General features: G+C 38.8%; 1 protein-coding gene across 1 annotated transcript in view; it reads left to right on the top strand.

Moving 5' to 3' along the window:
- The window catches only part of LOC118669953 (coiled-coil domain-containing protein 7-like), a 208,737-nt gene that overhangs the window by 76,786 nt on the left and 108,085 nt on the right, over positions 1–23,866 (top strand). The window contains exons 7-8 of the mRNA XM_036336624.1: positions 20,426–20,509; positions 23,723–23,806. Of these exons, the coding sequence (XP_036192517.1) occupies positions 20,426–20,509; positions 23,723–23,806 (168 nt within the window). The remainder of the gene's footprint in view (positions 1–20,425; positions 20,510–23,722; positions 23,807–23,866) is intronic.

The following is a 23,866-nucleotide window of genomic DNA, read 5'->3' as shown; positions in this document are numbered from 1 at the left end:
GCTTCTCAAAAGCCCATTGCTCCACTTCGGTCCAGTTTAACGGCTGCGCCTCCTCAGCACTTGAGCACAGAGGTTCAGCAATCTCCGCGAACCCCAGTATCCACAGGCGGCAGTATCCAACTGCCCCTAAGAATTCCTGAACCTGAGCTGGAGTGGCGGTGGCTTGCAATTGGACTACTATAGGTGCTTGATGACTTGCTAACCCCGGGGGGGGGGGGGGGGGTGTTTTCTGCCCAAACCATGGGAAAGAGGCGTCGTAATTTCCCCAAGTAAGCAGAGTCACCTTTGCCCTTTCCTGCAAGAGATATTCATCTGAGAGAGGACAGGTTAGAAGAATGCGGTCAGGGGAGGATGGTTCCGGGCCTGGGTTCCTTGGATCCACAGTGAAGTGTGCTCCGCCCCCCTCAAATGATATGGTGGCTTGTAGTTTCTGTAAAAGATCACGTCCAAGAAAGGGGTACGGGCAAACTGGCATGACCAGAAATGAATGTGTTACCATGTTCTTTCCAATGTCCAAAGTCCTCTTTGATGTCCAAGGAAAAAGGCAGTTTGTCCAGTGGCTCCCTGGACCGATGTCTTCTAAGATGTTACGGGTCCCATTGGCTCTGTCAAGACTGAATAGGCTGCTCCAGAATACACCAGGAAACTAACTGGGGGTCATGGCCCTATTAGTTCCCTTCCCTAAGTGTAAATCCTTCAGAGCCTGCATTTTCCCTCAGCTTTCCGCTTTCCTTTGTTAATCTACCAGGATATTCTCTCTTCCAGTGCCCCCACTTCCTACAATAGGCATACTAATTCCTTCCTAGTTTGCTGCCGGCCTTTTCTTTCCTTAAGCCCTGTTTCTCCTCTGGGGTGTCCCTAAAGACTTTCTGGGCTACCTCTACCAGGTGTGACCAATTCATTCCTTCTACTGCATTTTAAGCCCCCCCTCGCCAAACCCCCAACAGAACGCCTTGAAAAGTATCAAAGGAGGCCTTGCCTTGAGGGTTCTTGTGTCTCATTGCTGGGGAGGGAGATACAAGGAGGCACAGGGAAATTTCCCTCCTCAAGTGCCTACTCAAAACAACCCCTCAGGGGATGAGAGGCAATTACAACCCCAGTGAGCAGAGGGTGCGGGAGATGGGAGCCAGATAGGTGGAGGGGGGGAGCTCAGCGCAGGTCCCCAGGTGACCAGTGGAGGTGCTCCCCCCACAGGGAGAGGCATTTTCATTACAAAGCACTGTGGCAGTGGGTTGGGTACCAGGCCCCTGCCATCTTACCAGTACCCTGTGACAGAGCAGCGATCAGGCCTCCCCCAAGGGAGTGCACTGGAAGGTGATATCAGCCCCTCCTCTGCTAGCAGCAACAGGTACCGAACCCTTTCAGTACATTTGACCAGCTTCATTCCCAGCCATTTTTACAGATTCCAGGGCCCGTTGTCTTCCTTTAACCAGCAAGCCAAAACATTGGCCTGTATTATTTAATTCAGCACAGGCAGGGGGAAGGGCCCATAAAATCTCTGCCCTGAGGAACTGTGAGCCCCACACCTAAATGTCCCAATCAGACTAGAAAAGACACAAATACCTTTAAATCTACTTAGAATTCCAAAATTTCAACCAACACAGAAATATCACAGAGCAAATTAAAGTCCCTATGAAACAAACATACAGAAATCTTTACTAGTTAGGCGGGCCGATTCCACCTCTGACAGAGAGCAAGCGCCCTTTTGAAAAGAAGCCAGTTTGCTATCGGTCAGAGCACTCAGCCTTTAAATCAAACATGGTTTTTTTTCTCTAAGACTTCCACACTTACATGAACAAATAATTATACCTAATTGGACATACAAACATCAAATAAACATCCACACTTACACCCTTTCAGTGAACAAGTACTTTTACAGTCTTGGGATCTTGAGCAGATAACAGGAACACCGCCCAAGTCCCCTGATGGGGGCCTGACAGGAACAGATGTGGGGGCCACCCTTTCCCACATCCCAGGACAGGATTATTGACCCATGTCTCATCCAAATAGAAACGGTACTCATACTGAACAAAGAAAGCAAGACTAATAGACACAACTAGATACATTCCCCATTAAAAACTTTGAATCATCACGGGAACTCAGGAGATGTTTTAGAAGTTGTTTTTAAGAAAACAAAACAGAAACAAACATAAAAACACTTTTACACAGGCACAGGCCATATTTACACCACAAAATACCAACAAATCAGTTTCAGTTGTGCTGAGATACAGAACAAGTCTCTGAACACAGGCAGTAGAAAACTGCCTACGAATGCTTCTCTTCTACCTTTTTTTAAAAGACAGGCCAGACTCTAACCCTTTGCCAGTCTGAGTTTTGACTTTCCTCCTGGAAGTCCCAGAGATGGTGAATACCATCTAGAAGCCATTCCTCCAGATACAGGACAAGTCCCTTAGAGATCCTTGATAACCTACATCAGTAATCCATTCACACAATCCCCAAAAGTTAAAGAGGAAGGAAAGAACCATTCAATGTCCTCCAAGAGGATTTCTGCAAAACAACAAAATCGACAGGCTGAACACATTGGACTCACAAACAATAACCAGAACCAAAAAAGGCTAACAAATAAAACCAAAAAGACTCACAAACAAAGCCAAAAAAGGCTCACAAAAATCCAAAACCAAAAAGGCTAGCAAAGACAAAACAAACCAGACAAATGCAACCTAAGGTTGCCCAGACCAGGACCCCCAGGTGCCGTCGCGTCAGGTGTCGGACTCTGAGGTTCCGCTGCGTCCAGCCCTCTTTTGAGTCCACTACGAGTGACCGGTCCCAGAACCTACCTCTAGAGGTTTTTCAGGTGACTCCGATGAAAATTTTTTAGGGACAGGCGAACGTCCCCTGCCCGTTCGCTGGATCCAAAGGGAGTTCTCCGGAGCCCTGGAACTTCTCAGGGTGCACACCCCCTAGAGACCCCTCAGTCTCCACGAATGGCTCAGGGGAGGTTTTGCCTCCCTTTGCATCCGAAACAGCACCCCTAAGGGGCTGCATCTCACTGGAGCCTCCAAATGTTGTAACGTACCCCGCGAATCACAGAAGGACGCCTCAAGAAGTCAAATTAAAGAGTCACATTTATTGCAATCCGGGACTATGAGGGGGCATTCCCAAATCTCATAGTAATAAGATGATGGCAAAACCAGACTTATATAGGCAAAAATCACAAAGGTATTGATTACATCCCAGGGTTTGAAATGTGGCACCTGGCTCCCAAAAAAGCAGATTACAGAAGCAGAATTAAGCATGTTAATTACAGTTTCAGGTCTTGGGGTCACTGAATTGACAGAAATACATTATCTAGAGCCCTTGGGTAACCTGGGTTAAACTTAGGCATGTTATCTAAATTACAGTTTTGGGTCTCTGGATCACTGAGTTGATAGAAACACATTATCTAGAGCCCTTGGGTCTCCCGACCACTGAGTTGACAGGACAATTTAGAGTAATTGTGCTGTCCTGGTCTCAGGACCACTGAGGCAGCTGGAACGCACCACCTGTGGCCACTAAAACAATATAGGGTAATTGTGCTGTCCTGTTTCCAGGTACAGTAGAATGTGCTCTCTAAGACCAGTATGATAACAATCAATGGAATAGTCATTCAATCAATAAGGCATTCAATCGAATGGTATGACTTATACAATTTAGAAAATCAAAGTAACCTGTCCATTGTTAAACAAAGCAGATAGGTACCATATTTCAACATTTATTGCAATCCGGGACTATGAGGGGCCATTCCCAAATCTCATAGCAATAAGATGGTGGCAAAACCAGACTTATATAGGCAAAAATCACAAAGGTGAATCCCAGCAACAACACAGCACTGGTAACTATTACGCAGCCAGCTCTGGGCAGTGAACTCCCACTGGACAGAGAGGCCCTATAGCCTCAGAGGCCAACCGCAGAGCACTGCCACCAGAGGCTGACCCACAAACTGACTCTTTGCTAAACACAAAATAAGGCAGTCTGGGAAACAAATGCGGCTTGCTTTAAAATAAGGACTGTGGTTTACAACACAGAGGAACAGTGTATCGCAGGGAAACTCAACACCCTCCTGAATACCTGGCAGGTCTAAGGCGAGCCACACTGAAGAATAGAAGAACCGAAGGACCTTCACTACTGCAATATTTTTTTTTTCTTTTTTCACCTTTTAACTAAGAAACCAATTTTTTTTTTAATTTTTTTTCTTTTCTTCTTTTTTTTCTCTTCTTTTTTCCATCACCTGATTTTACCCTTTTAATTACTACCTTCTTATTTTTAACCAGTATTATTACTGCTAAAATTTTACCATTTTTTTTTAAAGTGCCATTTTATTTTCTCTTTATTTTATTTTGGGATTAGTGTTCTCCATTCTATTTTCATCGTTATATTATTGGTTGTTTCTAGTTTGCATTCATCTCCAGGGAGCTGTTGCTGGAATTTGTTAGGATTAATGGCTGTTCTATAGGAGTATTCTCCTCATATAAAAAAGTCTCTTCCCCTCTTCCACTTCATTCTCTCTTTTCGCTCTTTTTTTTTCTTTTCTTTTCTTATCTCGCTTTTATTTTCCCCCCTCCTTTTTCCCAATTTCATTTTTGCACTCCTTTTTTTGGTCCCTAATTTTCTTTTCTTTTTTCTCTTTTATCTTTTTCTCTTCCTTCTTCCTTATCCCCTAATTCTCTTAATTCAGGTGGTCACCTTTATTTGGGGTTATTAATATCGTGAATATATTTGTGTATAGTACCTGGTACGTGGTACCTTGTTGTGTTGTATTTAGTGCCTTTAAATCAACGCAGCAGATCCAAGCAACAGCAACCTCCTGAGCACCACACCCTCTGCTGAGGAACAGCAGCTGTACGTGAAACCTCGCCCCACCAGCCAGAAGAGCCACCACAGCTGTGAACAGAACCCACCAGAGGAGCTGCTGCCAACTGAAGAGCAGCTGCTACCGCAACCGCCCGAAGAGCAACCACAGACCAAGGAGTCACTGCCACCAAGGGAGCAGCCACTGAACGACTCAACATCTAGATATGTCAGTGAGATCAAACATGGGTAGACAAAGAAACCCCCAAAGGAAAGAGAAGGAGGACTCTCCAGAAAAGCAGCTAAGTAATACAGAGGCATACAACATGACAGATAAAGAATTCAGAATAAGGGTCCTAGAGTGCATAAACCGGATGGAGGAAAAAATCGACAACCTCTGCAAGAAGCAAGACGAAACAGATGAAAAAATCAACAACTTAAGTAAGACCCAAGAAGAAATGAAGAGTGATATAGCTGCAATGAAAAACTCCATTGAAAGTATCAACAGTAGACTGGGTGAAGCGGAGGACCGAATTAGTGAATTAGAAGACAAGGAAGCAAAACACACCGAAATTGTACTGCAATTGGAGAAAAAAATGAAAAGACAGGAGGAGAGCCTAAGGGAGCTTTGGGACAACATGAAACGAAACAACATACGAATAATAGGGGTACCAGATCAACAGAAGGATGAACAAGGATTAGAAAACCTATTAGAAGAAATAATATCAGAAAACTTCCCTGAGGTGGGGAAGAAAAAAGCCACACAAGCCCAGAGAGTCCCAAACAAGGTGAACCCGAAAAGACCCACACCAAGACACATCATAATTACCATGGCAAATGTTCATGACAAAGAGAAAATCTTACAGGCTGCAAGAGAGAGACGGAAGTTACATACAAGGGATCTCCCATTAGATTGTCAAATGATTTCTCAACAGAAACACATCAGGCCAGAAAAGAATGGACGGAAATTTACAAAGTGATGCAAAGCAAAGGACTGAATCCAAGAATACTCTATCCAGCAAGGCTATCATTCAAACTTGAAGGGGAAATAAGAAGCTTCACAGACAAAAAAAGGCTAAGGGAGTTTATCACCACCAAGCCAGCAATGCAAGGAATGCTAAAGGGACTGGTATAAAAAAAGAAATAAAAAGCTCAGAAAGAAAACAGCCACACAAAAACAGAAATGGCTACAAACAAGTACCTTTCAATAATAACTTTAAACGTAAACGGACTAAATGCTCCAAACAAAAGACATCGAGTGGCTGAATGGATAAAAAACATGACCCATACATCTGCTGTCTACAAGAAACCCACCTCATTAGAAGGGACTCACACAGTCTGAAAGTGAAAGGATGGAAAAATATCTTTCAGGCAAATGGAAAGGAAAAGAAAGCTGGGGTAGCAATACTTATATCGGACAAAATAGACCTCAAAGTGAAGGCCATAACAAGAGATAAGGAAGGCCACTTCATAATACTAAAGGGATCAATACAACAAGAAGATATAACCCTGGTAAACATATATGCACCCAATGCAGGAGCACCCAAATTCATAAAAAAACTCCTGGAAGATATCAAAGGAGAGATTGACAACAATACAATCATAGTAGGGGACTTTAATACACCACTAACAGCACTGGATAAGTCCTATAGACAAACAATCAGCAAAGATACAGCAATCCTAAATGACTCACTAGATCAGATGGACTTAATAGACATCTTCAGAAAACTTCATCCCAAAGCCAGGGAATATACGTTCTTCTCAAGTGCTCATGGGACATATTCAAAAATAGACCATATATTGGGTCACAAGCAAAGTATCCCCAAATTCAAGAAGATTGAAATCATAAAAAGCGTCTTCGCAGACCACGATGGCATAATATTAGAAATAAACTACAATAAAAACAACCCAAAATACTCAAACACCTGGAAGATGAATACCATGCTATTAAATATTGATTGGGTTACCAATGAAATCAAAGAAGAAATTCGAAACATCCTGGAAACTAATGACAATGAAAACACAACAATCTAAAACCTATGGGACACAATGAAAGCAGTCCTGAGAGGGAAGTTTATAGCTCTACAGGCCTATCTCAAAAAACAAGAAAAAATGGTAGTAAATCATCTAACTCTACAACTCAAAGAATTAGAAAGAGAGCAACAAGAAAACCCCAGAGTGAGCAGAAGGAAGGAGATAATAAAGATTAGAGCAGAAATAAATGACATAGAGACAAAAAAAACAATACAGAAAATCAATGAAACCAAGAGCGGGTTCTTTGAAAGGATAAACAAGATTGACAAACCTCTAGCCAGACTCACCAAGAAGCAAAGAGAGAGGACCCAAATAAACAAAATCAGAAACGATAGAGGCGAAATAACAACAGACCCCACAGAAATACAAATGATTGTTAATAAATACTATGGACAGCTCTACTCCAACAAACTAGACAACCTGGAGGAAATGGACAAATTCCTAGAAAAATACAACATTCCAAAACTCAATCAGGAAGAATCTAAAAATCTCAACAGGCCAATAACTATGGAAGAAATTGAAGCAGTCATCAAAAAGCTTCCAGCAAACAAAAGCCCAGGACCAGACGGCTTCACAGGGGAGTTTTACCAAACATTCAAGGAAGAACTAAAACCTATCCTCCTCAGACTACTACAAAAAATTCAAGAGGAAGGAACACTTCCAAGCTCATTCTATGAAGCCAGCATCACCCTAATACCAAAACCAGGTAAAGACAACACAATGAAAGAGAATTACAGGCCAATATCCCTCATGAACATAGATGCCAAAATCCTCAACAAAATCTTAGCAAATCGGATCCAGCAGTACATCAGAAAGATCATATACCATGATCAAGTAGGATTTATCCCAGGGATGCAAGGATGGTACAATATCCGCAAATCAATAAACGTGATACATCACATAAACAAATTGAAAGAAAAAAACCACATGGTCATATCAATTGATGCAGAAAAAGCATTTGACAAAATTCAACACCCATTTTTGATAAAAGCTCTCAGCAAGGTGGGAGTAGAAGGATCATACCTCAACATAATAAAAGCCATATATGACAGGCCCACAGCCAACATCATACTCAATGGACAAAAACTAACACCATTTCCCCTAAGAACAGGAACAAGACAGGGATGCCCCCTCTCACCACTCCTGTTCAACATAGTACTGGAAGTGTTAGCCATTGCAATTCGGCAAGAAGAAGAAATAAAAGGCATCCAAATTGGAAAAGAGGAAGTAAAACTGTCCTTATTTGCAGACGACATGATATTATACATACAAAACCCTAGAGACTCCATCAAAAAGCTACTGGACTTAATACATGAATTTGGCAATGTAGCAGGATACAAAATTAACCCCAAGAAATACGAGGCATTTCTATACACCAATAGTGAACTTTCAGAAAGAGAGATTATAAAAACAATCCCGTTTACCATCGCACCAAAAAAATTAAGCTACCTAGGAATAAACTTAACTAAAGAGGTAAAAGACCTCTACTCAGAAAACTACAGGACGTTGAAAAAAGATATAGAGGAAGACATAAACAGATGGAAGAACATACCGTGTTCATGGATTGGTAGAATCAACATCATTAAAATGTCCATACTACCCAAAGCAATCTATATATTCAACGCACTTCCCATTAAAATACCAACGGCATACTTCAGAGATCTAGAACGAACTCTCCAAAAATTCATCTGGAATAAAAAAAGACCCCGAATAGCTGCAGCAATCCTGAAAAAGAACAAAGTAGGTGGGATCTCAATACCAGATATCAAGTTGTATTACAAAGCCACTGTTCTCAAAACTGCCTGGTACTGGCACAAGAATAGGCATATAGATCAATGGAATAGAATAGAGAGCCCAGAAATTGGCCCAAACCAATATGCTCAATTAATATTTGACAAAGGAGGCAAGAACATACAATGGAGCCAAGATAGTCTCTTCAATAAATGGTGTTGGGAAAATTGGACAGATATATGCAAGAAAATGAAACTAGACCACCAACTTACACCATACACAAAAATAAACTCAAAATGGATAAAGGACTTAAACGTACGACAGGAAACCATAAAAATTTTAGAAGAATCCAAAGGCAACAAAATCTCAGACATATGCCGAAGCAATTTCTTCACTGATACAGCTCCTAGGGCACTTGAAACTAAAGAGAAAATGAACAAATGGGACTACATCAAAATAAAAAGCTTCTGCACAGCAAAAGAAACCATCAACAAAACAACGAGAAAACCCACTGTGTGGGAAAACATATTTGCCAATGTCATATCTGATAAGGGCCTAATCTCCAAAATTTATAGGGAACTCATACAACTTAACAAAAGGAAGATAAACAATCCAATAAAAAAATGGGCAAGGGACCTAAATAGACACCTTTCAAAAGAGGACATTCAGAAAGCCAAGAGACATATGAAAACATGCTCAAAGTCACTAATCATCCGAGAGATGCAAATCAAAACAACAATGAGGTACCATCTCACACCTGTCAGACTGGCTATCATCAACAAATCAACAAACGACAAGTGCTGGAGAGGATGTGGAGAAAAAGGAACACTTGTGCACTGCTGGTGGGAATGCAGACTGGTGCAGCCTCTATGGAAGACAGTATGGAGTTTCCTTAAAAAACTGAAAATGGAACTCCCATTTGACCCTGTGATCCCACTTCTAGGAATATATCCCAAGAAACCAGAAACACCAATCAGAAAGGATATATGCACCCCCATGTTCATAGCAGCACAATTCACCATAGCTAAGATCTGGAAACAGCCTAAGTGCCCATCAGTAGATGAATGGATTAGAAAACTGTGGTACATCTACACAATGGAATACTATGCTGCTGTAAAAAGGAAGGAACTCTTACCATTTGCAACGTCATGGATGGAACTGGAGAGCATTATGCTAAGTGAAATAAGCCAGTCAATGAAGGAAAAATACCACATGATCTCACTCATTCATGGATAATAGAGACCATTATAAACTTTTGAACAATAATAGATACAGAGGCAGAGCTGCCTCAAACAGATTGTCAAACTGCAGCAGGAAGGCCGGGGAGGGTTGGGGGGCAGGAGGTAGGGGGGTAAGAGATCAACTAAAGGACTTGTATGCATGCATATAAGCATAACCAGTGGACATAAGACATTGGGGGATAGGGGAGGCTAGGGGACTGTCTAGGGCGGGGGGATAAAATGGACACATATGTAATACCCTTTGTAATACTTTATGCAATAAAAAAAAAAAATCACAAAGGTATTGATTACATCCCAGGGTTTGGAATGAGGCCCCTGGCTCCCAAAAAAGCAGATTACAGAAGCAGAATGAAGCATGTTAATTACAGTTTCGGGTCTTGGGGTCACAGAATTGACAGAAATACATTATCTAGAGCCCTCGGGTCTCCCGACCACTGAGTTGTCAAGACAAGTTAGAGTAATTGTGCTGTCCTGGTCTCGCGACCACTGAGTCAGCTGGAACACACCACCTGTGGCCACTAAAACAATTTAGGGTAATTGTGCTATCCTGTTTCCAGGTAGAGTAGAATGTGCTCTCTAAGGCCAGTATGATAACAATCAATGGGATAGTCATTCAATCAATAAGGCATTCAATCGAATGGGATGACTTATACAATGCCGAAAATCAAAGTAACTTTTCTATTGTTAAACAAAGCAAATAAGTACCATACTTCAACATAAGCAGTAAAATCTAAGACATCTCATGTAACAATATTTTTGCCAACAACCTTCTAGTGCAAGGAAAACAAACGCAAAAACAAGCAACAGACTACATTAAGCTAAAAAGCTTTTGCACAAGGACAACAAAAAACACATCAGCAAAATGAAAAGATAATCCACTGTAAGGGTTGCCAATGATACATCTGATAAGGAGTTAATTTCCAAAATATATAAAGAACTTATACAACTCAACATCAAGAAGATAAGTGGTCTTGACTCCATTATATGTTCTTGCCTCCTTTGTCAAATATTAATTGAGCATATAGATTCAGGTCGATTTCGGGGTTCTCTATTCTATTCCATTGATCTGTATGTCTGTTCTTGTGCCAGTACCAGGCAGTTTTGAGAACAGTGGCTTTGTAATACAGCTTGATATCTGGTATTGAGATCCCACCTACTTTGTTCTTCTTTCTCAGGATTGCTACAGCTATTTGGGGTCTTTTTTCATTCCAGATGAATTTTTGGAGGTCTGTGAAATAAGCCATTGGTATTTTAATGGGAAGTGCATTGAATTTATAGATTGCTTTGGGTAGTATGGACATTTTAATGATGTTGATTCTACCAATCCATGAACACAGTATGTTCTTCCATCTGTTTATGTCCTCCTCTATCTCTTTTTTCAACATCCTGTAGTTTTCTGAGTAGAGGTCTTTTACCTCTTTAGTTAAGTTTATTCTTAGTTATCTTAATTTTTTTGGTGTGATGGTAAATGGGATTGCTTTTTTAGTCTCTGTTTCTGTAAGTTCACTATTGGTATAAAGAAATGCCATAGATTTCTTGGCATTAATGTTGTATCCTGCTACATTGCCAAATTTATTTATTAAGTCTAATCGTTTTTTGATGGAGTATTTAGGGTTTTTTATGTACAATATCATGTCATCTGCGAATAAGGATAGTTTCACTTCTTCATTTCCCATTTGGATGCCTTTTATTTCTTCTTCTTGTCTAATAGCAATGGCTAATACTTCTAATCGAACAGGAGTTATGAGAGTGTGCATCCCTGCTTTGTTCCTGTTCTTAGGGAAAATGGTTTTAGTTTTTGCCCATTGAGTATGATGTTGGCTTTGAGTTTGTCATATATGGCTTTTGTTATGTTGAGGTATTATCCTTCTATTCCTACCTTGCTGAGAGTTTTTATCAAAAATGGGTGTTGGATTTTGTCAAATGCTTTATCTGCATCAATTGATATGACTATGTGGTTTTCATATCTCACTTTGTTTATGTGATGTATTATGTTTATTGATTTGTTGATATTGTACCATCCTTGCATCCCTGGGATAAATCCTACTTGGTCATGGTGTATGATCTTTCTGATGTACTGCTGGATCCGATTTGCTAGGGTTTTGTTGAGGATTTTGACATTTATGTTCACGAGGGATATTGGCCTGTAATTCTTTTTAATTGAGTTGTCTTTATCTGGTTTTGGTGTCAGGGTGATGCTGGCTTCATAGAATGAGCTTAGAAGTGTTCCTTCCTCTTGAATTTTTTAGAATAGTCTGAGGAGGATAGGTTTTATTTCTTCCTTGAATGTTTGGTAAAACTCCCCTGTGAAGCCGTTTGGCCCCAGGATTTTGTTTGCTGGAAGCTTTTTGATTACTGCTTCAATTTCTTCCATAGTTGTTGGCCTATTGAGATTTTTAGATTCTTTTTGATTGAGTATTGGAAGGTTGTATTTTTCTAGAAATATGTCCATTTCCTCCAGGTTGTCTAGTTTGTTGGAGTCTAGTTGTTCATAGTATTTTTTAACAATCCTTTGTATTTCTGTGGGGTCTGTTGTTATTTCATCTCTATAATTTCTGATTTTGTTTATTTGGGTCCTCTCTCTTTGCTTCTTGGTGTGCAGGGCTACAGATTCATCAATCATGTTTATCCTTTCAAAGATCCAGCTCTTAGTTGATCTTTTGTATTGTTTTTTTGGTCTCTATGTCATTTATCTCCGCTCTAATCTTTATTATTTCCTTCATCTGCTTACACTGGGCTTTTTGCTCTCTTTCTAACTCTGAGTTGTAGGGTTAGGTAATTTATTATCATTGTTTCTTGTTTTTTGCTCTTGTAGAGCTATGAACTTTTGAAGTATGGTAGCAACCATTTCAGGTGGAAACTGTAGTTTAACTCTAACCCTGTTGTTTGGCTTAACAATATAAAAGTTACTTTGATTTTCTGAATTGTATAAATCATCCTATTCGATTGAATGCCTTGTTGATTGAATGACTGTCCCATTAATTGTGATCTTACTGGTTATCGAAGCACATTCTTCTGTACCTGGGAAACAGGACAGCACAATTACCCTAAATTGTTTTAGTGGCCACAGGTGGTGTGTTCCAGCTGACTTAGTGGTCCCGAGACCAGAACAGTATAATTACTCTAAATTGTCCTGACAACTCAGTGGTCAGGAGACCCGAGGGTTCTAGATAATGTATTTCTGTCAATTCAGTGACCCCGAGACCCAAAACTGTAATTAACATGCTTAATTCTGCTTCTGTAATCTGCTTTTTTGGGAGCCAGGTGCCACATTCCAAACCCTGGGATGTAATCAATACCTTTGTGATTTTTGCCTATATAAGTCTGGTTTTGCCATCATCTTATTGCTATGAGATTTGGGGATGGCCCCTCATAGTCCTGGATTGCAATAAATGTGACCCTTTAATTCGACTTCTTGAGGCGTCCTTCTGTGATTCGCGGGGTACGTTACAACACTTTCCTCTCAAGACTGCTTTCACTGTGTCACATAGGTTTTGGATTGTTGTGTTTTCATTGTTGTTTGTTGCCATGATGTTTTTTATTTCTTCTTTGATCTCTCTGGTAACCCAGTCGTTGTTTAATAGCATGCTATTTAGTTTCCCTGTGTTTGATTTTTTTGGATTGTTTTTATTGTAGTTGATTTCTAGTTTTATGCCATTGTGATCTGAGATGATGCTTGATAGGATTTCAATCTTCTTGAATTTGAAGAGGCTTTGCCTGTGACCCAATATATGGTCTATCGTAATAAATGACCCATGTGCACTTGAGAAGAATGTATATTCTGTGGTTTGGGGGTGAAATGATCTGAAGATGTCAATTAAGTCCATTTTATCTAGTGAGTCATTTAGGATTGGTGTTTCTTTGCTGATTTTTTGTTTAGAGGATTTGTCCAATGGTGATAGTCGGGTATTAATGTCCCCTACTATGATTGCATTGCTGTCAATCTCTCCCTTGATCTCCTCCAGAAGTTTTTTTATGTATTTAGGTGCTCCTATATTGGGTGCATATATGTTTACCAGAGTTATATTTTCTTTTTGGATTGCTCCCTTTAGTATTATGAAGTGGCCTTCCCTATCTCTTTTTATGTCCTTCACTTTGAGATCTTATTTGTCAGATATAAGTATTGCTACCCCAGCTTTTTTTTTCATTTCCATTCGCCTGAAAAACCTTTTTCCATCCTTTCGCCATCAGTCTGTGTGAGTCTTTTTTTCTGAGCGGGTTTTCCTGTAGACAGCAAATATATGGGTCATGTTTTCTTACCCACTCAGCTACCCTATGTCTTTTGATCGGGGCATTTATTCCATTTACATTTAAAGTTATTATTGATAGATACTTGTCTGTTACCATTTTTATTCTTTACCCGTGTTCCTTCTTCGTTTCCTATTTTTTCCTTTTTACAGCAGACCCTTGAGCATTTCTTGCATCGCTGGTTTGGTGGTAATAAACTCCTGTAGTCCTTTTTTGTCTGTGAAGCTCCTGATTTGACCCTCAATTTTGATTGACAGCCTTTCTGGGTACAGTATTCTTGGATTCAGACACTTCCTTTGCATGACTTTGTATATTTAATTCTTTTCCTTCTTGTCTGATGTGTTTCTGTTGAGAAATCAGTTGCTAGTCTGATGGGGGATCATTTGTAGGTGACTTTCTGTCTCTCTCTGGCTGTTTTTAAGATTCTTGCTTTGTCGTTGGTGTTTGCTAATTTAATTATAATGTGCCTTGGCGTCGGTTTTTTGGGGTTCACTTTTTTGGGTACTCTGTGAGCTTCTTGGATTTGTGTGAGTTTTTTCTTTCTTATATCAAGGAAGTTTTCTGTCATTATTTCTTCAAACAGGTTTTCTATTTCTTGCTCAGTTTCCTCTTCTCCTGGAACCCCTATTTTTGTGGATGTTGTTTTGTTTCGTGTTGTTCCAAAGTTCTCTTAGGATCTCCTTCTTTTTAATTTTTTTTCTAGAAGCTGCTCTGCTTGGGTATTTTTTCTTACCTTGCCTACTAGCTCACTGATGCAGTCCTCTGCTTCTTCTAGTCTACTGTTGATACTTTCTATTGAGTTCTTTATAGCAGTGATGTCATTTTTCATTTCTTCTTGGTTCTTCTTCATTTCCTCTTGGTTTTTACACATGTTGTTGAATTTGTCTTCCATTCTTTTCATCCACCTTATGACCATTTCTCTGAATTCTTTCTCTGACAGGTTGCTTGCCTCCATTTCGCTTCCTTTTCTGGTGATGCTGGTTTTCTTTCATGTGCGGGCTGTTTTTTTGTCTCCCCATGATCTCTCTTTTCCAGGTGTTTGGTTATGTAGTTTTTTCTCTGCTGCATTGATTTAAAAGCACAAAATACAACACAACAAGGCACAACACACAGGGCACTGAACACAAATGTATTCATGATACTAATAACCCCAAATAAAGGTGACCACCAGAGAAAAGAGAATTAGGGTATAAGAAAGAAAAGAAGAAGAAGAGAAAAAGAAAAAAGAGAAAAAGAAAAACAAGGAGTGCAAAAATTAATTGGGAAAAGGAAAGAGAATGAAATAGAAGAGGGGAAGAAACTATTTATATCGGGAGAAAACTCCAATAGAACAGCCACTAATCCCAACAAATGCCAGCAACAGATACCTAGAGATGAATGCAAACTAGAAACAACAACTAATATCAAGCAAGGCTAGGGAAAACAGAAGCAAAACATAACAAACAAACAAACAAAAAGATAAAGAAAAAGTGAAACAATCTCACAAAGAAGCATAAAAAGACCCAATATAATCAACAATCAAGCAAACAACAACAAAATAACAGAGAGAAAAAGAATTTGGATAGTGAAAAAAGAGAAGAGAGAGGTATATATGGACTTAGAGCAAGGGATTGGAAATTAGATATATAATTAGGGTACAATTTTAACAGGGGTTAGAAAGAATGAATAGGGAAAATCTAAAGCAGGAATAGGGTAAGAGAAATAATAACAAAAGGGGAAAAGTGAGAGTTTTGGCATAAAGGTAAAGTTGAGATAGAGTAAAATGATGCTAAAAGAAAGATGAAAATAGAATGTAGAACACTAATCTCAAAATAAAATAAAGAGAAAATAAAATGACACTTTAAAAAAAGGTAAAATGGTAGTAGTAATTATACTGGTTAAAAATAAAAATGTAGTAATTAAAAAGGTAAAATCAGGTGAGGAAAAAAGAAAAAGAAATTAGTTTCTTAATTAAAGGGGAAAAAAATAAAAATGTGCAGTAGTGAAGGTCCTTCATTTCCTCTATTCTTCTGTTTGGCACGCCTTAGTCCTGCCACGTATTCAGGAGAGTGTTGAAGTTCCCTGTGATACACTGTTCCTCCATGTTGTAAACCACAGTCCTGATTTTAAAGCAGGCAGTATTTCTTTGTTTCCCAGACTGCCTTTATTTGTATTTACAGAAGAGTCAGTTTGTGGTTCAGCCCCTGGGTAGCAGTGTTTCTGGGTTGACCTCCAAGGCTATAAGTCCTCTCTAGCCAGTATTTAGGTTTTGTTCTCCCTATCACACTTAATACTGGTTTGGGAGAGTCGACTGCCCAAGAGCTGGTTCCTTGATCATTACTCCCCACTCTGATTCCCACGTTCCACAAAAACTTTCCCCTGCAGTCTCTGTGAGTGACCCCAATTGGGCAATCCTATGTATTGGGTTTAATAATCAAAAGCAAAGATTTAAGGAGAGAAAAAAAAAAAGAGCCAGAGTAAGTGCGCAAGCTCGTAACCCTCCACCATCCAGCTCTGTGCGCAATTCTCCCAAAGTCTCTTTCACACATCCTCTCTCCCCTGACACTAAGCAGCCAGCACACTGGAAAAATCTGAGGCTGCCTTTTTTGCACCCAGTGAAGCTATGGGCTGATTTTTAGAGTTCCCTTCTGCCAGAAGCCCTGCGGGACCCCTCCCACACTCGCGGATCATGCTGGCCCCAATGGCCGCGGACTTTGTGGGGTGCAGACTTCCCCTGCGTGTGTTCCTCTCTCCAACCTGAATTGCAAACCACACCTTTATCTAGGTGAAATCTGACTTTTCCGTGAGTAGGAGCAGGGCTCATCTGAGTCCACATATTTGCGCTGCTTGAGATCAGGTGTTCCTGGGTTCATAGCTGGTCCCTGGGTGCCATGGTTGCAGAGTCTCTGGATGTATATGCTTCCGATATCAGCCACTCAAGATGGCGTGGTCTCCGAGGCTGAGCAGGCTGCTCTGGGAGAGATTTCAGCAGCAGTGGAAGCTGCCCGGTTGGGGGAGCCCGATCCATCAGTCTCCAACAGTCCCCTGGAGTATAGCTATCGCTTTCCCACAAATTTACACTCTCAGTACATCCACATACTCTCCTTTTGTTCTCTCACTCTCACACTGTCTTGCAGTCTGCCTTCTTATCAGCAGCCATATTTTCTCTGGTCCTGATTGGTCAGTTTCTATGCCAGTCAGCATCTCTGGGCCTATCAACAGGGCCTGATCAGAAAGGTGGGGCTGGTCAGCAGCCCCGTGGAGGTCTGGAGAGAAATGAAGGCATGGCTGTTGGCCCGACCAGGAAAGAAAGAGAGGCAAGTTCTGATCAATGGCTGCCACAGAGGCTATGGATCAGACCCTGCCTCTCTCTCTGCAGGCCTCTCTCCAGGCCTGATCTGCAGCCCCCTAGGCAGTCAGTGCTGGGTCAGGGCTCCTGCAGTGCCCCAGTCAGTGCTGGGTCGCCATGGCAATCCAGCACTGACTTCCGGTCTGCTCGAGCCTTCGGTGGTAATTGTTATTACAACCCTGGCTCTTTATTATATAGATATGCATTGTATTTTAATAAACCAAAATGGCACAAAAAATTGAAAGTGATACAAAGAGAGTCTTAAATAAATAAAAAGAGAGATAATTCTTTGATCGCAGGACCACTTCATAAGAAATTGTATAGAAAGAATGTCTCTTCAATAAATGGTGTTGGGGAAATAGGACAGGTATATGCATAAATTTGAAGTTAGACCACCAACTTACACCATACACAAAATAAACTAAAAATGGATAAAATACTTAAATTCTTGAAAGAAACCATAGGCAGCAAAATCTCAGACATTTCATGTAGCATTATTTTCACCAATACATCCCCTAGTACAAGAGAAACAAAAATAAAAAATGAGCAAATGAGACTACATCAAACTGAAAATCTGCACAACTCACATTTAAGTCTTTACCCATTGTGAGTTTATTCTTGTGTATGGTGTAAGTTGATGGTCTAGTTTCAGTTTTTTTGCATGTACCTGTCCATTTATTGAAGAGACTGTCTTTACTCCATTGTATGCTCATGCCTCCTTTGTCAAATATTAATTGAGCTTAATGGCTTGGGTCAATTTCTGGGTTCTATATTCTGTTCCATTAATCTATATGCCTATTCTTGTGTCAATACCAGGATGTATTGACTATAGTGATTTTGTAGTGGAACTTGATATCTGGAATTTTGACCCCTCCAACTATGTTCTTCTTTCTCATGATTGCTGTGGCCATTTGGGGTCTTTTGTGTGTGTGTGTATATATATATATATATATATATATATATATATATATATATATTCTATATCTTTAAAATATGCAGTTTGTATTTTAATTTGAATCTATAGATTGCTTTGGGTAGTATGGACATTGTAATAATGTTGATTCTACCAATCCATGAACACAGTATATTCTTCCACTTGTTTATATCTTCCTCTATCTTTTTTTCAACATCCTGTAATTTTCTGAGTACATGTCTTTTCCTCCATGGTTAAGTTTATTCCCAAGTATCTTAATTTTTGGTTGCAATTATAAATGGGATTGTTTGTTTAGTGTCTCTTTCTGAGATATCATATGTGTGTATTAAAATGTCAGGGATATCTGGGTGTTAGTTTTATATCCTGATACATTGCTGAATTCATTTATTACATTTAGTAGTTTTTTAGTGAAGTGTAGGGTTTTATAAATACAATATTGTGTCATCTGCAAATAATGACTTAAGTATAAGTCATGAAACCATAAAAATCCTAGAGGAAACCACAGGCAGCAAAATCTCAGACATCTCTCACAGAAATATGTTTATGGATACATCTACTAGAGCAAGGAAAATAAGAAGAAAATAAACAAATAAGACTACATAAAAATAAAAAGCTTATGCACAGCAAAAGAAATCATCAACAAAATGAAAAGAGAGGCCACTGCATGGGAGAACATATTTACCAATGATATGTCAGATAAGGGGTTAATTTCCAAAATATATAAGGAACTCATACAACTTAACAAAAGGAAGACAAACAATCCAATTTAAAAATGGGCAAAAGACCAAAATAGACACTTCTCCAAAGTGGATATACAGATGGACAAGAGACATGAAAAAATGCTCAAACTTACTAATCTTCAGAAAGATGCAAATTAAAATGATAATGAGGTATCACCTCAGACCTGTCAGAATGGCTACCATAAACAAATCAGCAAATGATAAGTGCTGGTGAGGATGTGGAGAATAGGGAACCCTAGTACACTACTGGTGGGAATGCAGACTGGTGTAGTCACTCTGGAAACAGCATGGAGTTTCCTCAAAAAATGAAAAGTGGAATTGCCATTTGACCCAGAGATCCCACTTCTGGGAATATATCCTAAGAAACCAAAAAGATGAATCAGAAAGAACATATAGCAGCATAATTTACAATAGCTAAGATCTGGAAACAGCCCAAGTCTGCATCAGGAGATAAATGGATAATAAAGTTGTGATACATTGATACCATGGAATACTGTGCAGCAGTAAAAAAGAAGGGTCTTTTACCCTTTGAGACAGCATGGAGGGACCTGGAAACTATTATACTAAGTGAAATAAGCTGGTCAGAAAAAGACAAGTATCAAATGATCTCACTTATATGTGGAACCTAATGAGACAAATACACTGATGATCAAAATAGACCCAGAGATATGGATACATGGAACAAACTGACAGATCTCAAAGGAGAGGGGGCTGGAAGAGACAAGAAGAGATTAACCAAGGACCTTAAATGCATATACGCATAGCCCATGGACACAGACAATCGAGTAGTGAAGGTATGGGGTGGGCAAGGTCTGGGTAGAGATGGGCTTGTAGGGGGTCGGGGATTTGGGGACATCTGTAATACTGTCAAAATTTTTAAGAAAGAAAAAGAAAGCAATGGTAAGAATTTGTGAAATGAGAAAATTGTGTCTCTTTATAGATTATAGGTTTCTCTACCACATACCTTTTTTGCTCATAGTTTTAAAACCAATCTGATTCTGATTATCTAAGAATTTTTGCTCCCTCAATTCAAATGAATCAATTCTTCTTTTTGTTTATTAGAGGAAGACAAAGGAATGTCTGCTAAGGTTGTCCTGTCATGTGTTGCTATAACTGGTGTCACTTTCACAAATGTCATAACTTACTGTGTTGTTCTGCCCAATCCAGTGTGTCTTTGGCTTTGCTAATGATGCCCCATTTGGACTTCACCTCTGTTTAGATTGTTGTGGTATATGTATGTATTGCCATGGTGACATTCATGTTCTCAGTCATTTTGCCAAATTTAGTTATTTCCTTATAATCCTCTTATAATAAAAAATACTATTTTTAGTACTGCACCCTTCACACTCACATACTTGTTAATAATTGTCTATTTTTATAGAGGCTGATACAGAACAAATACTGAATGCTCCTGGAAGAGGTCTAATAAAGGGGAAAGTCAAGACACAATCAAAGAGGCATGCTAGTAAGAACAAGAGTATTTCAAGTCTATTTATGGTTTATTTATCGTCTCAGAAATTTAAGTTTGGATCTTTAATGACCACAGTACCTATATGCTATTATTTTTCATATTTTTTTAAATTTCAGAGTAAGGAAGGGAGAGAGAGACAGAAACATCAATGATGAGAGAGAAACATTGATTGGCTTCCTTCTGACCGCCCACCAGAGATTAAGCCCATAACCTAGGCATATGCCCTGACCGGAAATCGAACCGTGACCTCTTTGTTCATGTGTCGATGCTCAACCACTGAACCACACCAGCATGGCACCTATTTGCTATTATTACATGATAGAACTTCATAATTTCCCGTTATAATTAATGGAATTCTAGCAGCTAAATCAGTAGATAATTAGCTACATAATATGTTTTAGAACTCATTCGTTTAAAGTGATCCACAAAAAAATAATATTGTTGTGAGCTTGGAATATGGTTGTTGGAAGCCTATAAAATGCTGTTCTACTCACTTTCTTTTGCAGGTCCTATCATATAGTTGCATTGTACTTGCAAAGGCAGAAAAGCTACCTAATGAATGGGATTAGAGGAGGAATTTAGAAAAGGGACATTGCATCGGTTATTAAGTCCCTCCATGTGATTAAACTATCAGGCAAATTTGTAATATCTAAAGTGAAGTAGCAACCTTTAGGAGTTTTTAAAATATAGTTTATAGTATAGACTACTGCTTCCTGTCCTGTTAGATCAGTGCTTAACACACTTCATCAGGATCTTTGACATGGTACCAATGGATGCAGGTAGGTTAACAGCAATCAGGGAAGGAGACAATAAGAGAAAGGCTGGCATAATACCAGTCATCCAAAAGGTATGGTCTTCTTGCCCCAAGTCCGTGCCCTCACAGGAACACACTAAAAGCTTGACATAGCAGGGAAAGACACTTCAGTAAAATATAAAATAGTCCGGCCCTCATCACTCAATAAATGACCAGGCACACAATGACAACAAGCTTCCAACTGGGTGGAGGGAACCCAGTACCCAGATTTGCTGCAATACATTGACTAAAATGCCCAGTTTTTACAACAAAATATGTGAGACATGAAAAGGGACAGTGAAGTGCAAACTACACCTTTTAAACTCCAGGGAATATTGGTTTTAAAAAAATTAGTAGAGTAATGGAAGGATATTGTGAAGATGGGAGCTTGTGATTCTTACCATATTGTTTATCTAGCACATATTTTATTTCCTAATCTTATCCAACCTCTTATCAAATGTTCTTTATAATGCCTCCTTATTTATTTAAGCATCTCTGCATGCTCGTTTCTATGGCCCATTCCTTTTTACTTATGCCAGTTGAAAAAGAACCAAAGAGTCTCAAATGCATCTACTAATATCTCATTTTGCATTGCTGTAACTCATTACTTTCACAAAATGTAGTTTTGTACTTATTGAAAGTTGTTTTCCTTTTTTATGTGTTCTTATTCATTTTTATAATTATGAAAACCAAGGTAGTTTCCATCTCTTTTTTATATTGCACTAGATGTATATTTGAGCTGCAAAGGTCATAGTGCAACCGTTAACATGTCTCATGGTCTCAGGCATTACAACAAACATATCCATCCACCTTATAGTGTCAGGTTCATGATAGGTTTCTAACCTTTGGTACTTGCTCTCCTACAACCAACTTTCATTCACAAAACATTAAATACATTGTTTGGCAGAAGTCACCTATTCTAATAATCCCGTTTTCAATATGAACTCCTCTTTAATAATACTCATATTCTTTTCCTTTCATTTTACCTAATTAGCTTTTAAATTCAGCAAAAATGTCAAATCGAATTAAAAGATCAAATAGCTGTAATCCCAATGCCAGTACAGTAAAACCTCAATATAATGACCTAATTCAGGCAAGGAGTTGTCCATTAAAGCTGAAATTCTGTTATATAATAAAGTAGGTTTTCCAAGTGCATATATTAAAAAATTGACAAATTAGATAAAGTTTACCTGTTTTTACTTATGTAGACACATTTGTGTAATTAAAATTAAGTATATATAAAAAGTTCAATTTCTCAGAAATTAATACAGTAATTTCAAATTTATACTGAATGCATGCATTCACCAGTCACTGTGAGTAAACAAAATTCATATGGCTGGGGCATGGCCTAGTGCAAGTCAGAACATTAGCCAGCACATGTTAAAACTGCTTCAAAAAGTGTGCCATGCGACATGGTCATGAGCTAATCGTTCACTGGACATTGTTTATAAGTGCTGACTCTTGGAATTAAATATGTAGACTATAGCTGTAGATATGTAATATGTATGTCAGCAAAATTACTATGGTGTTTTCTTCCAACCTATGGCCTATTAGCTAAAATTTGTTAAAAATAACAGTGAATAATAAGAAAATGACCTGTTAATTTAATTATAAACAAATCTTAGTTAAAAGCATTTTAAAATTAACAAGGTGTAAATTTTCACATATGACATATTGACTGGAAATTTTGTTTGTTAAATCCAAAGTCAGTTAAATCAAAGTCTGTGAAATCAAGGATTAACTATATTGCTATAAATTTTACCCTTTTTACCTCTCCCCAGCTATAATGTATATGTATTAAAGGAACCTGGTAGGCATTTGTTCTTAGACCACAGAGTAAATTATTTTTCTACATCATTGATGCCCACTTGATTTACAATTACATAGCCTAAAAAGTGCATAAAATATTCTTGAGAGAGTTAAAGAATTTCTACCTTATAGTAACTTTCTGTGATGTGGGACCTTGGTTTGTGATTTAACTTGTGAACAAAAATGTTATGCTCCACCTCAAGAGGTATACTCCTACAAGTATGAATGTCCTCTGAGTATAAACTTGGAGGTTATATTATGAACATAAACTCCCCAAAATGATTTAAGTTTGTATAGGAAATAGCCCTGTATAGAAAAAGTACTGGTTAAGGAATTATGGAACATCAGTTTATATGTCAGTTTTGTCATTATCTTGATATGTGTTCTTAATCAAATCACAAAAAATCTCTAAGCCTCCAAATAATGAGGCTTATATGATTACTAAGAGCTCTTCAAATTCTAAGTTTTTCTGATTGTGCAATGTCAGACATTTATTATTTTTCTTCTATAGCAAATACTAATTAAGTAGTACCATAGACACAATCACACATGTCTATTAATGGTTACCATAAAAAGTGTTTTTGAAATATATTTTATGTTTATAGAGACTGATACGGAACATTTGACAGATACTGTTGGAAACGAAAAAATAATTGCTGAAATCAGGGAACAACTTAGGAGTTATGCTGGTAAGAACAAGAATTTTTCAAGTTTAATATTTATAGATTATGTCTCCTCCAAGGTTTAAC

Source organism: Myotis myotis, unplaced genomic scaffold (assembly GCF_014108235.1).
Source record: "Myotis myotis isolate mMyoMyo1 unplaced genomic scaffold, mMyoMyo1.p scaffold_m19_p_1, whole genome shotgun sequence".
NCBI lineage: Eukaryota > Metazoa > Chordata > Mammalia > Chiroptera > Vespertilionidae > Myotis > Myotis myotis.
Note: the sequence above shows the minus strand (reverse complement) of the source record. Positions and strands in the feature narration are given on the sequence as shown.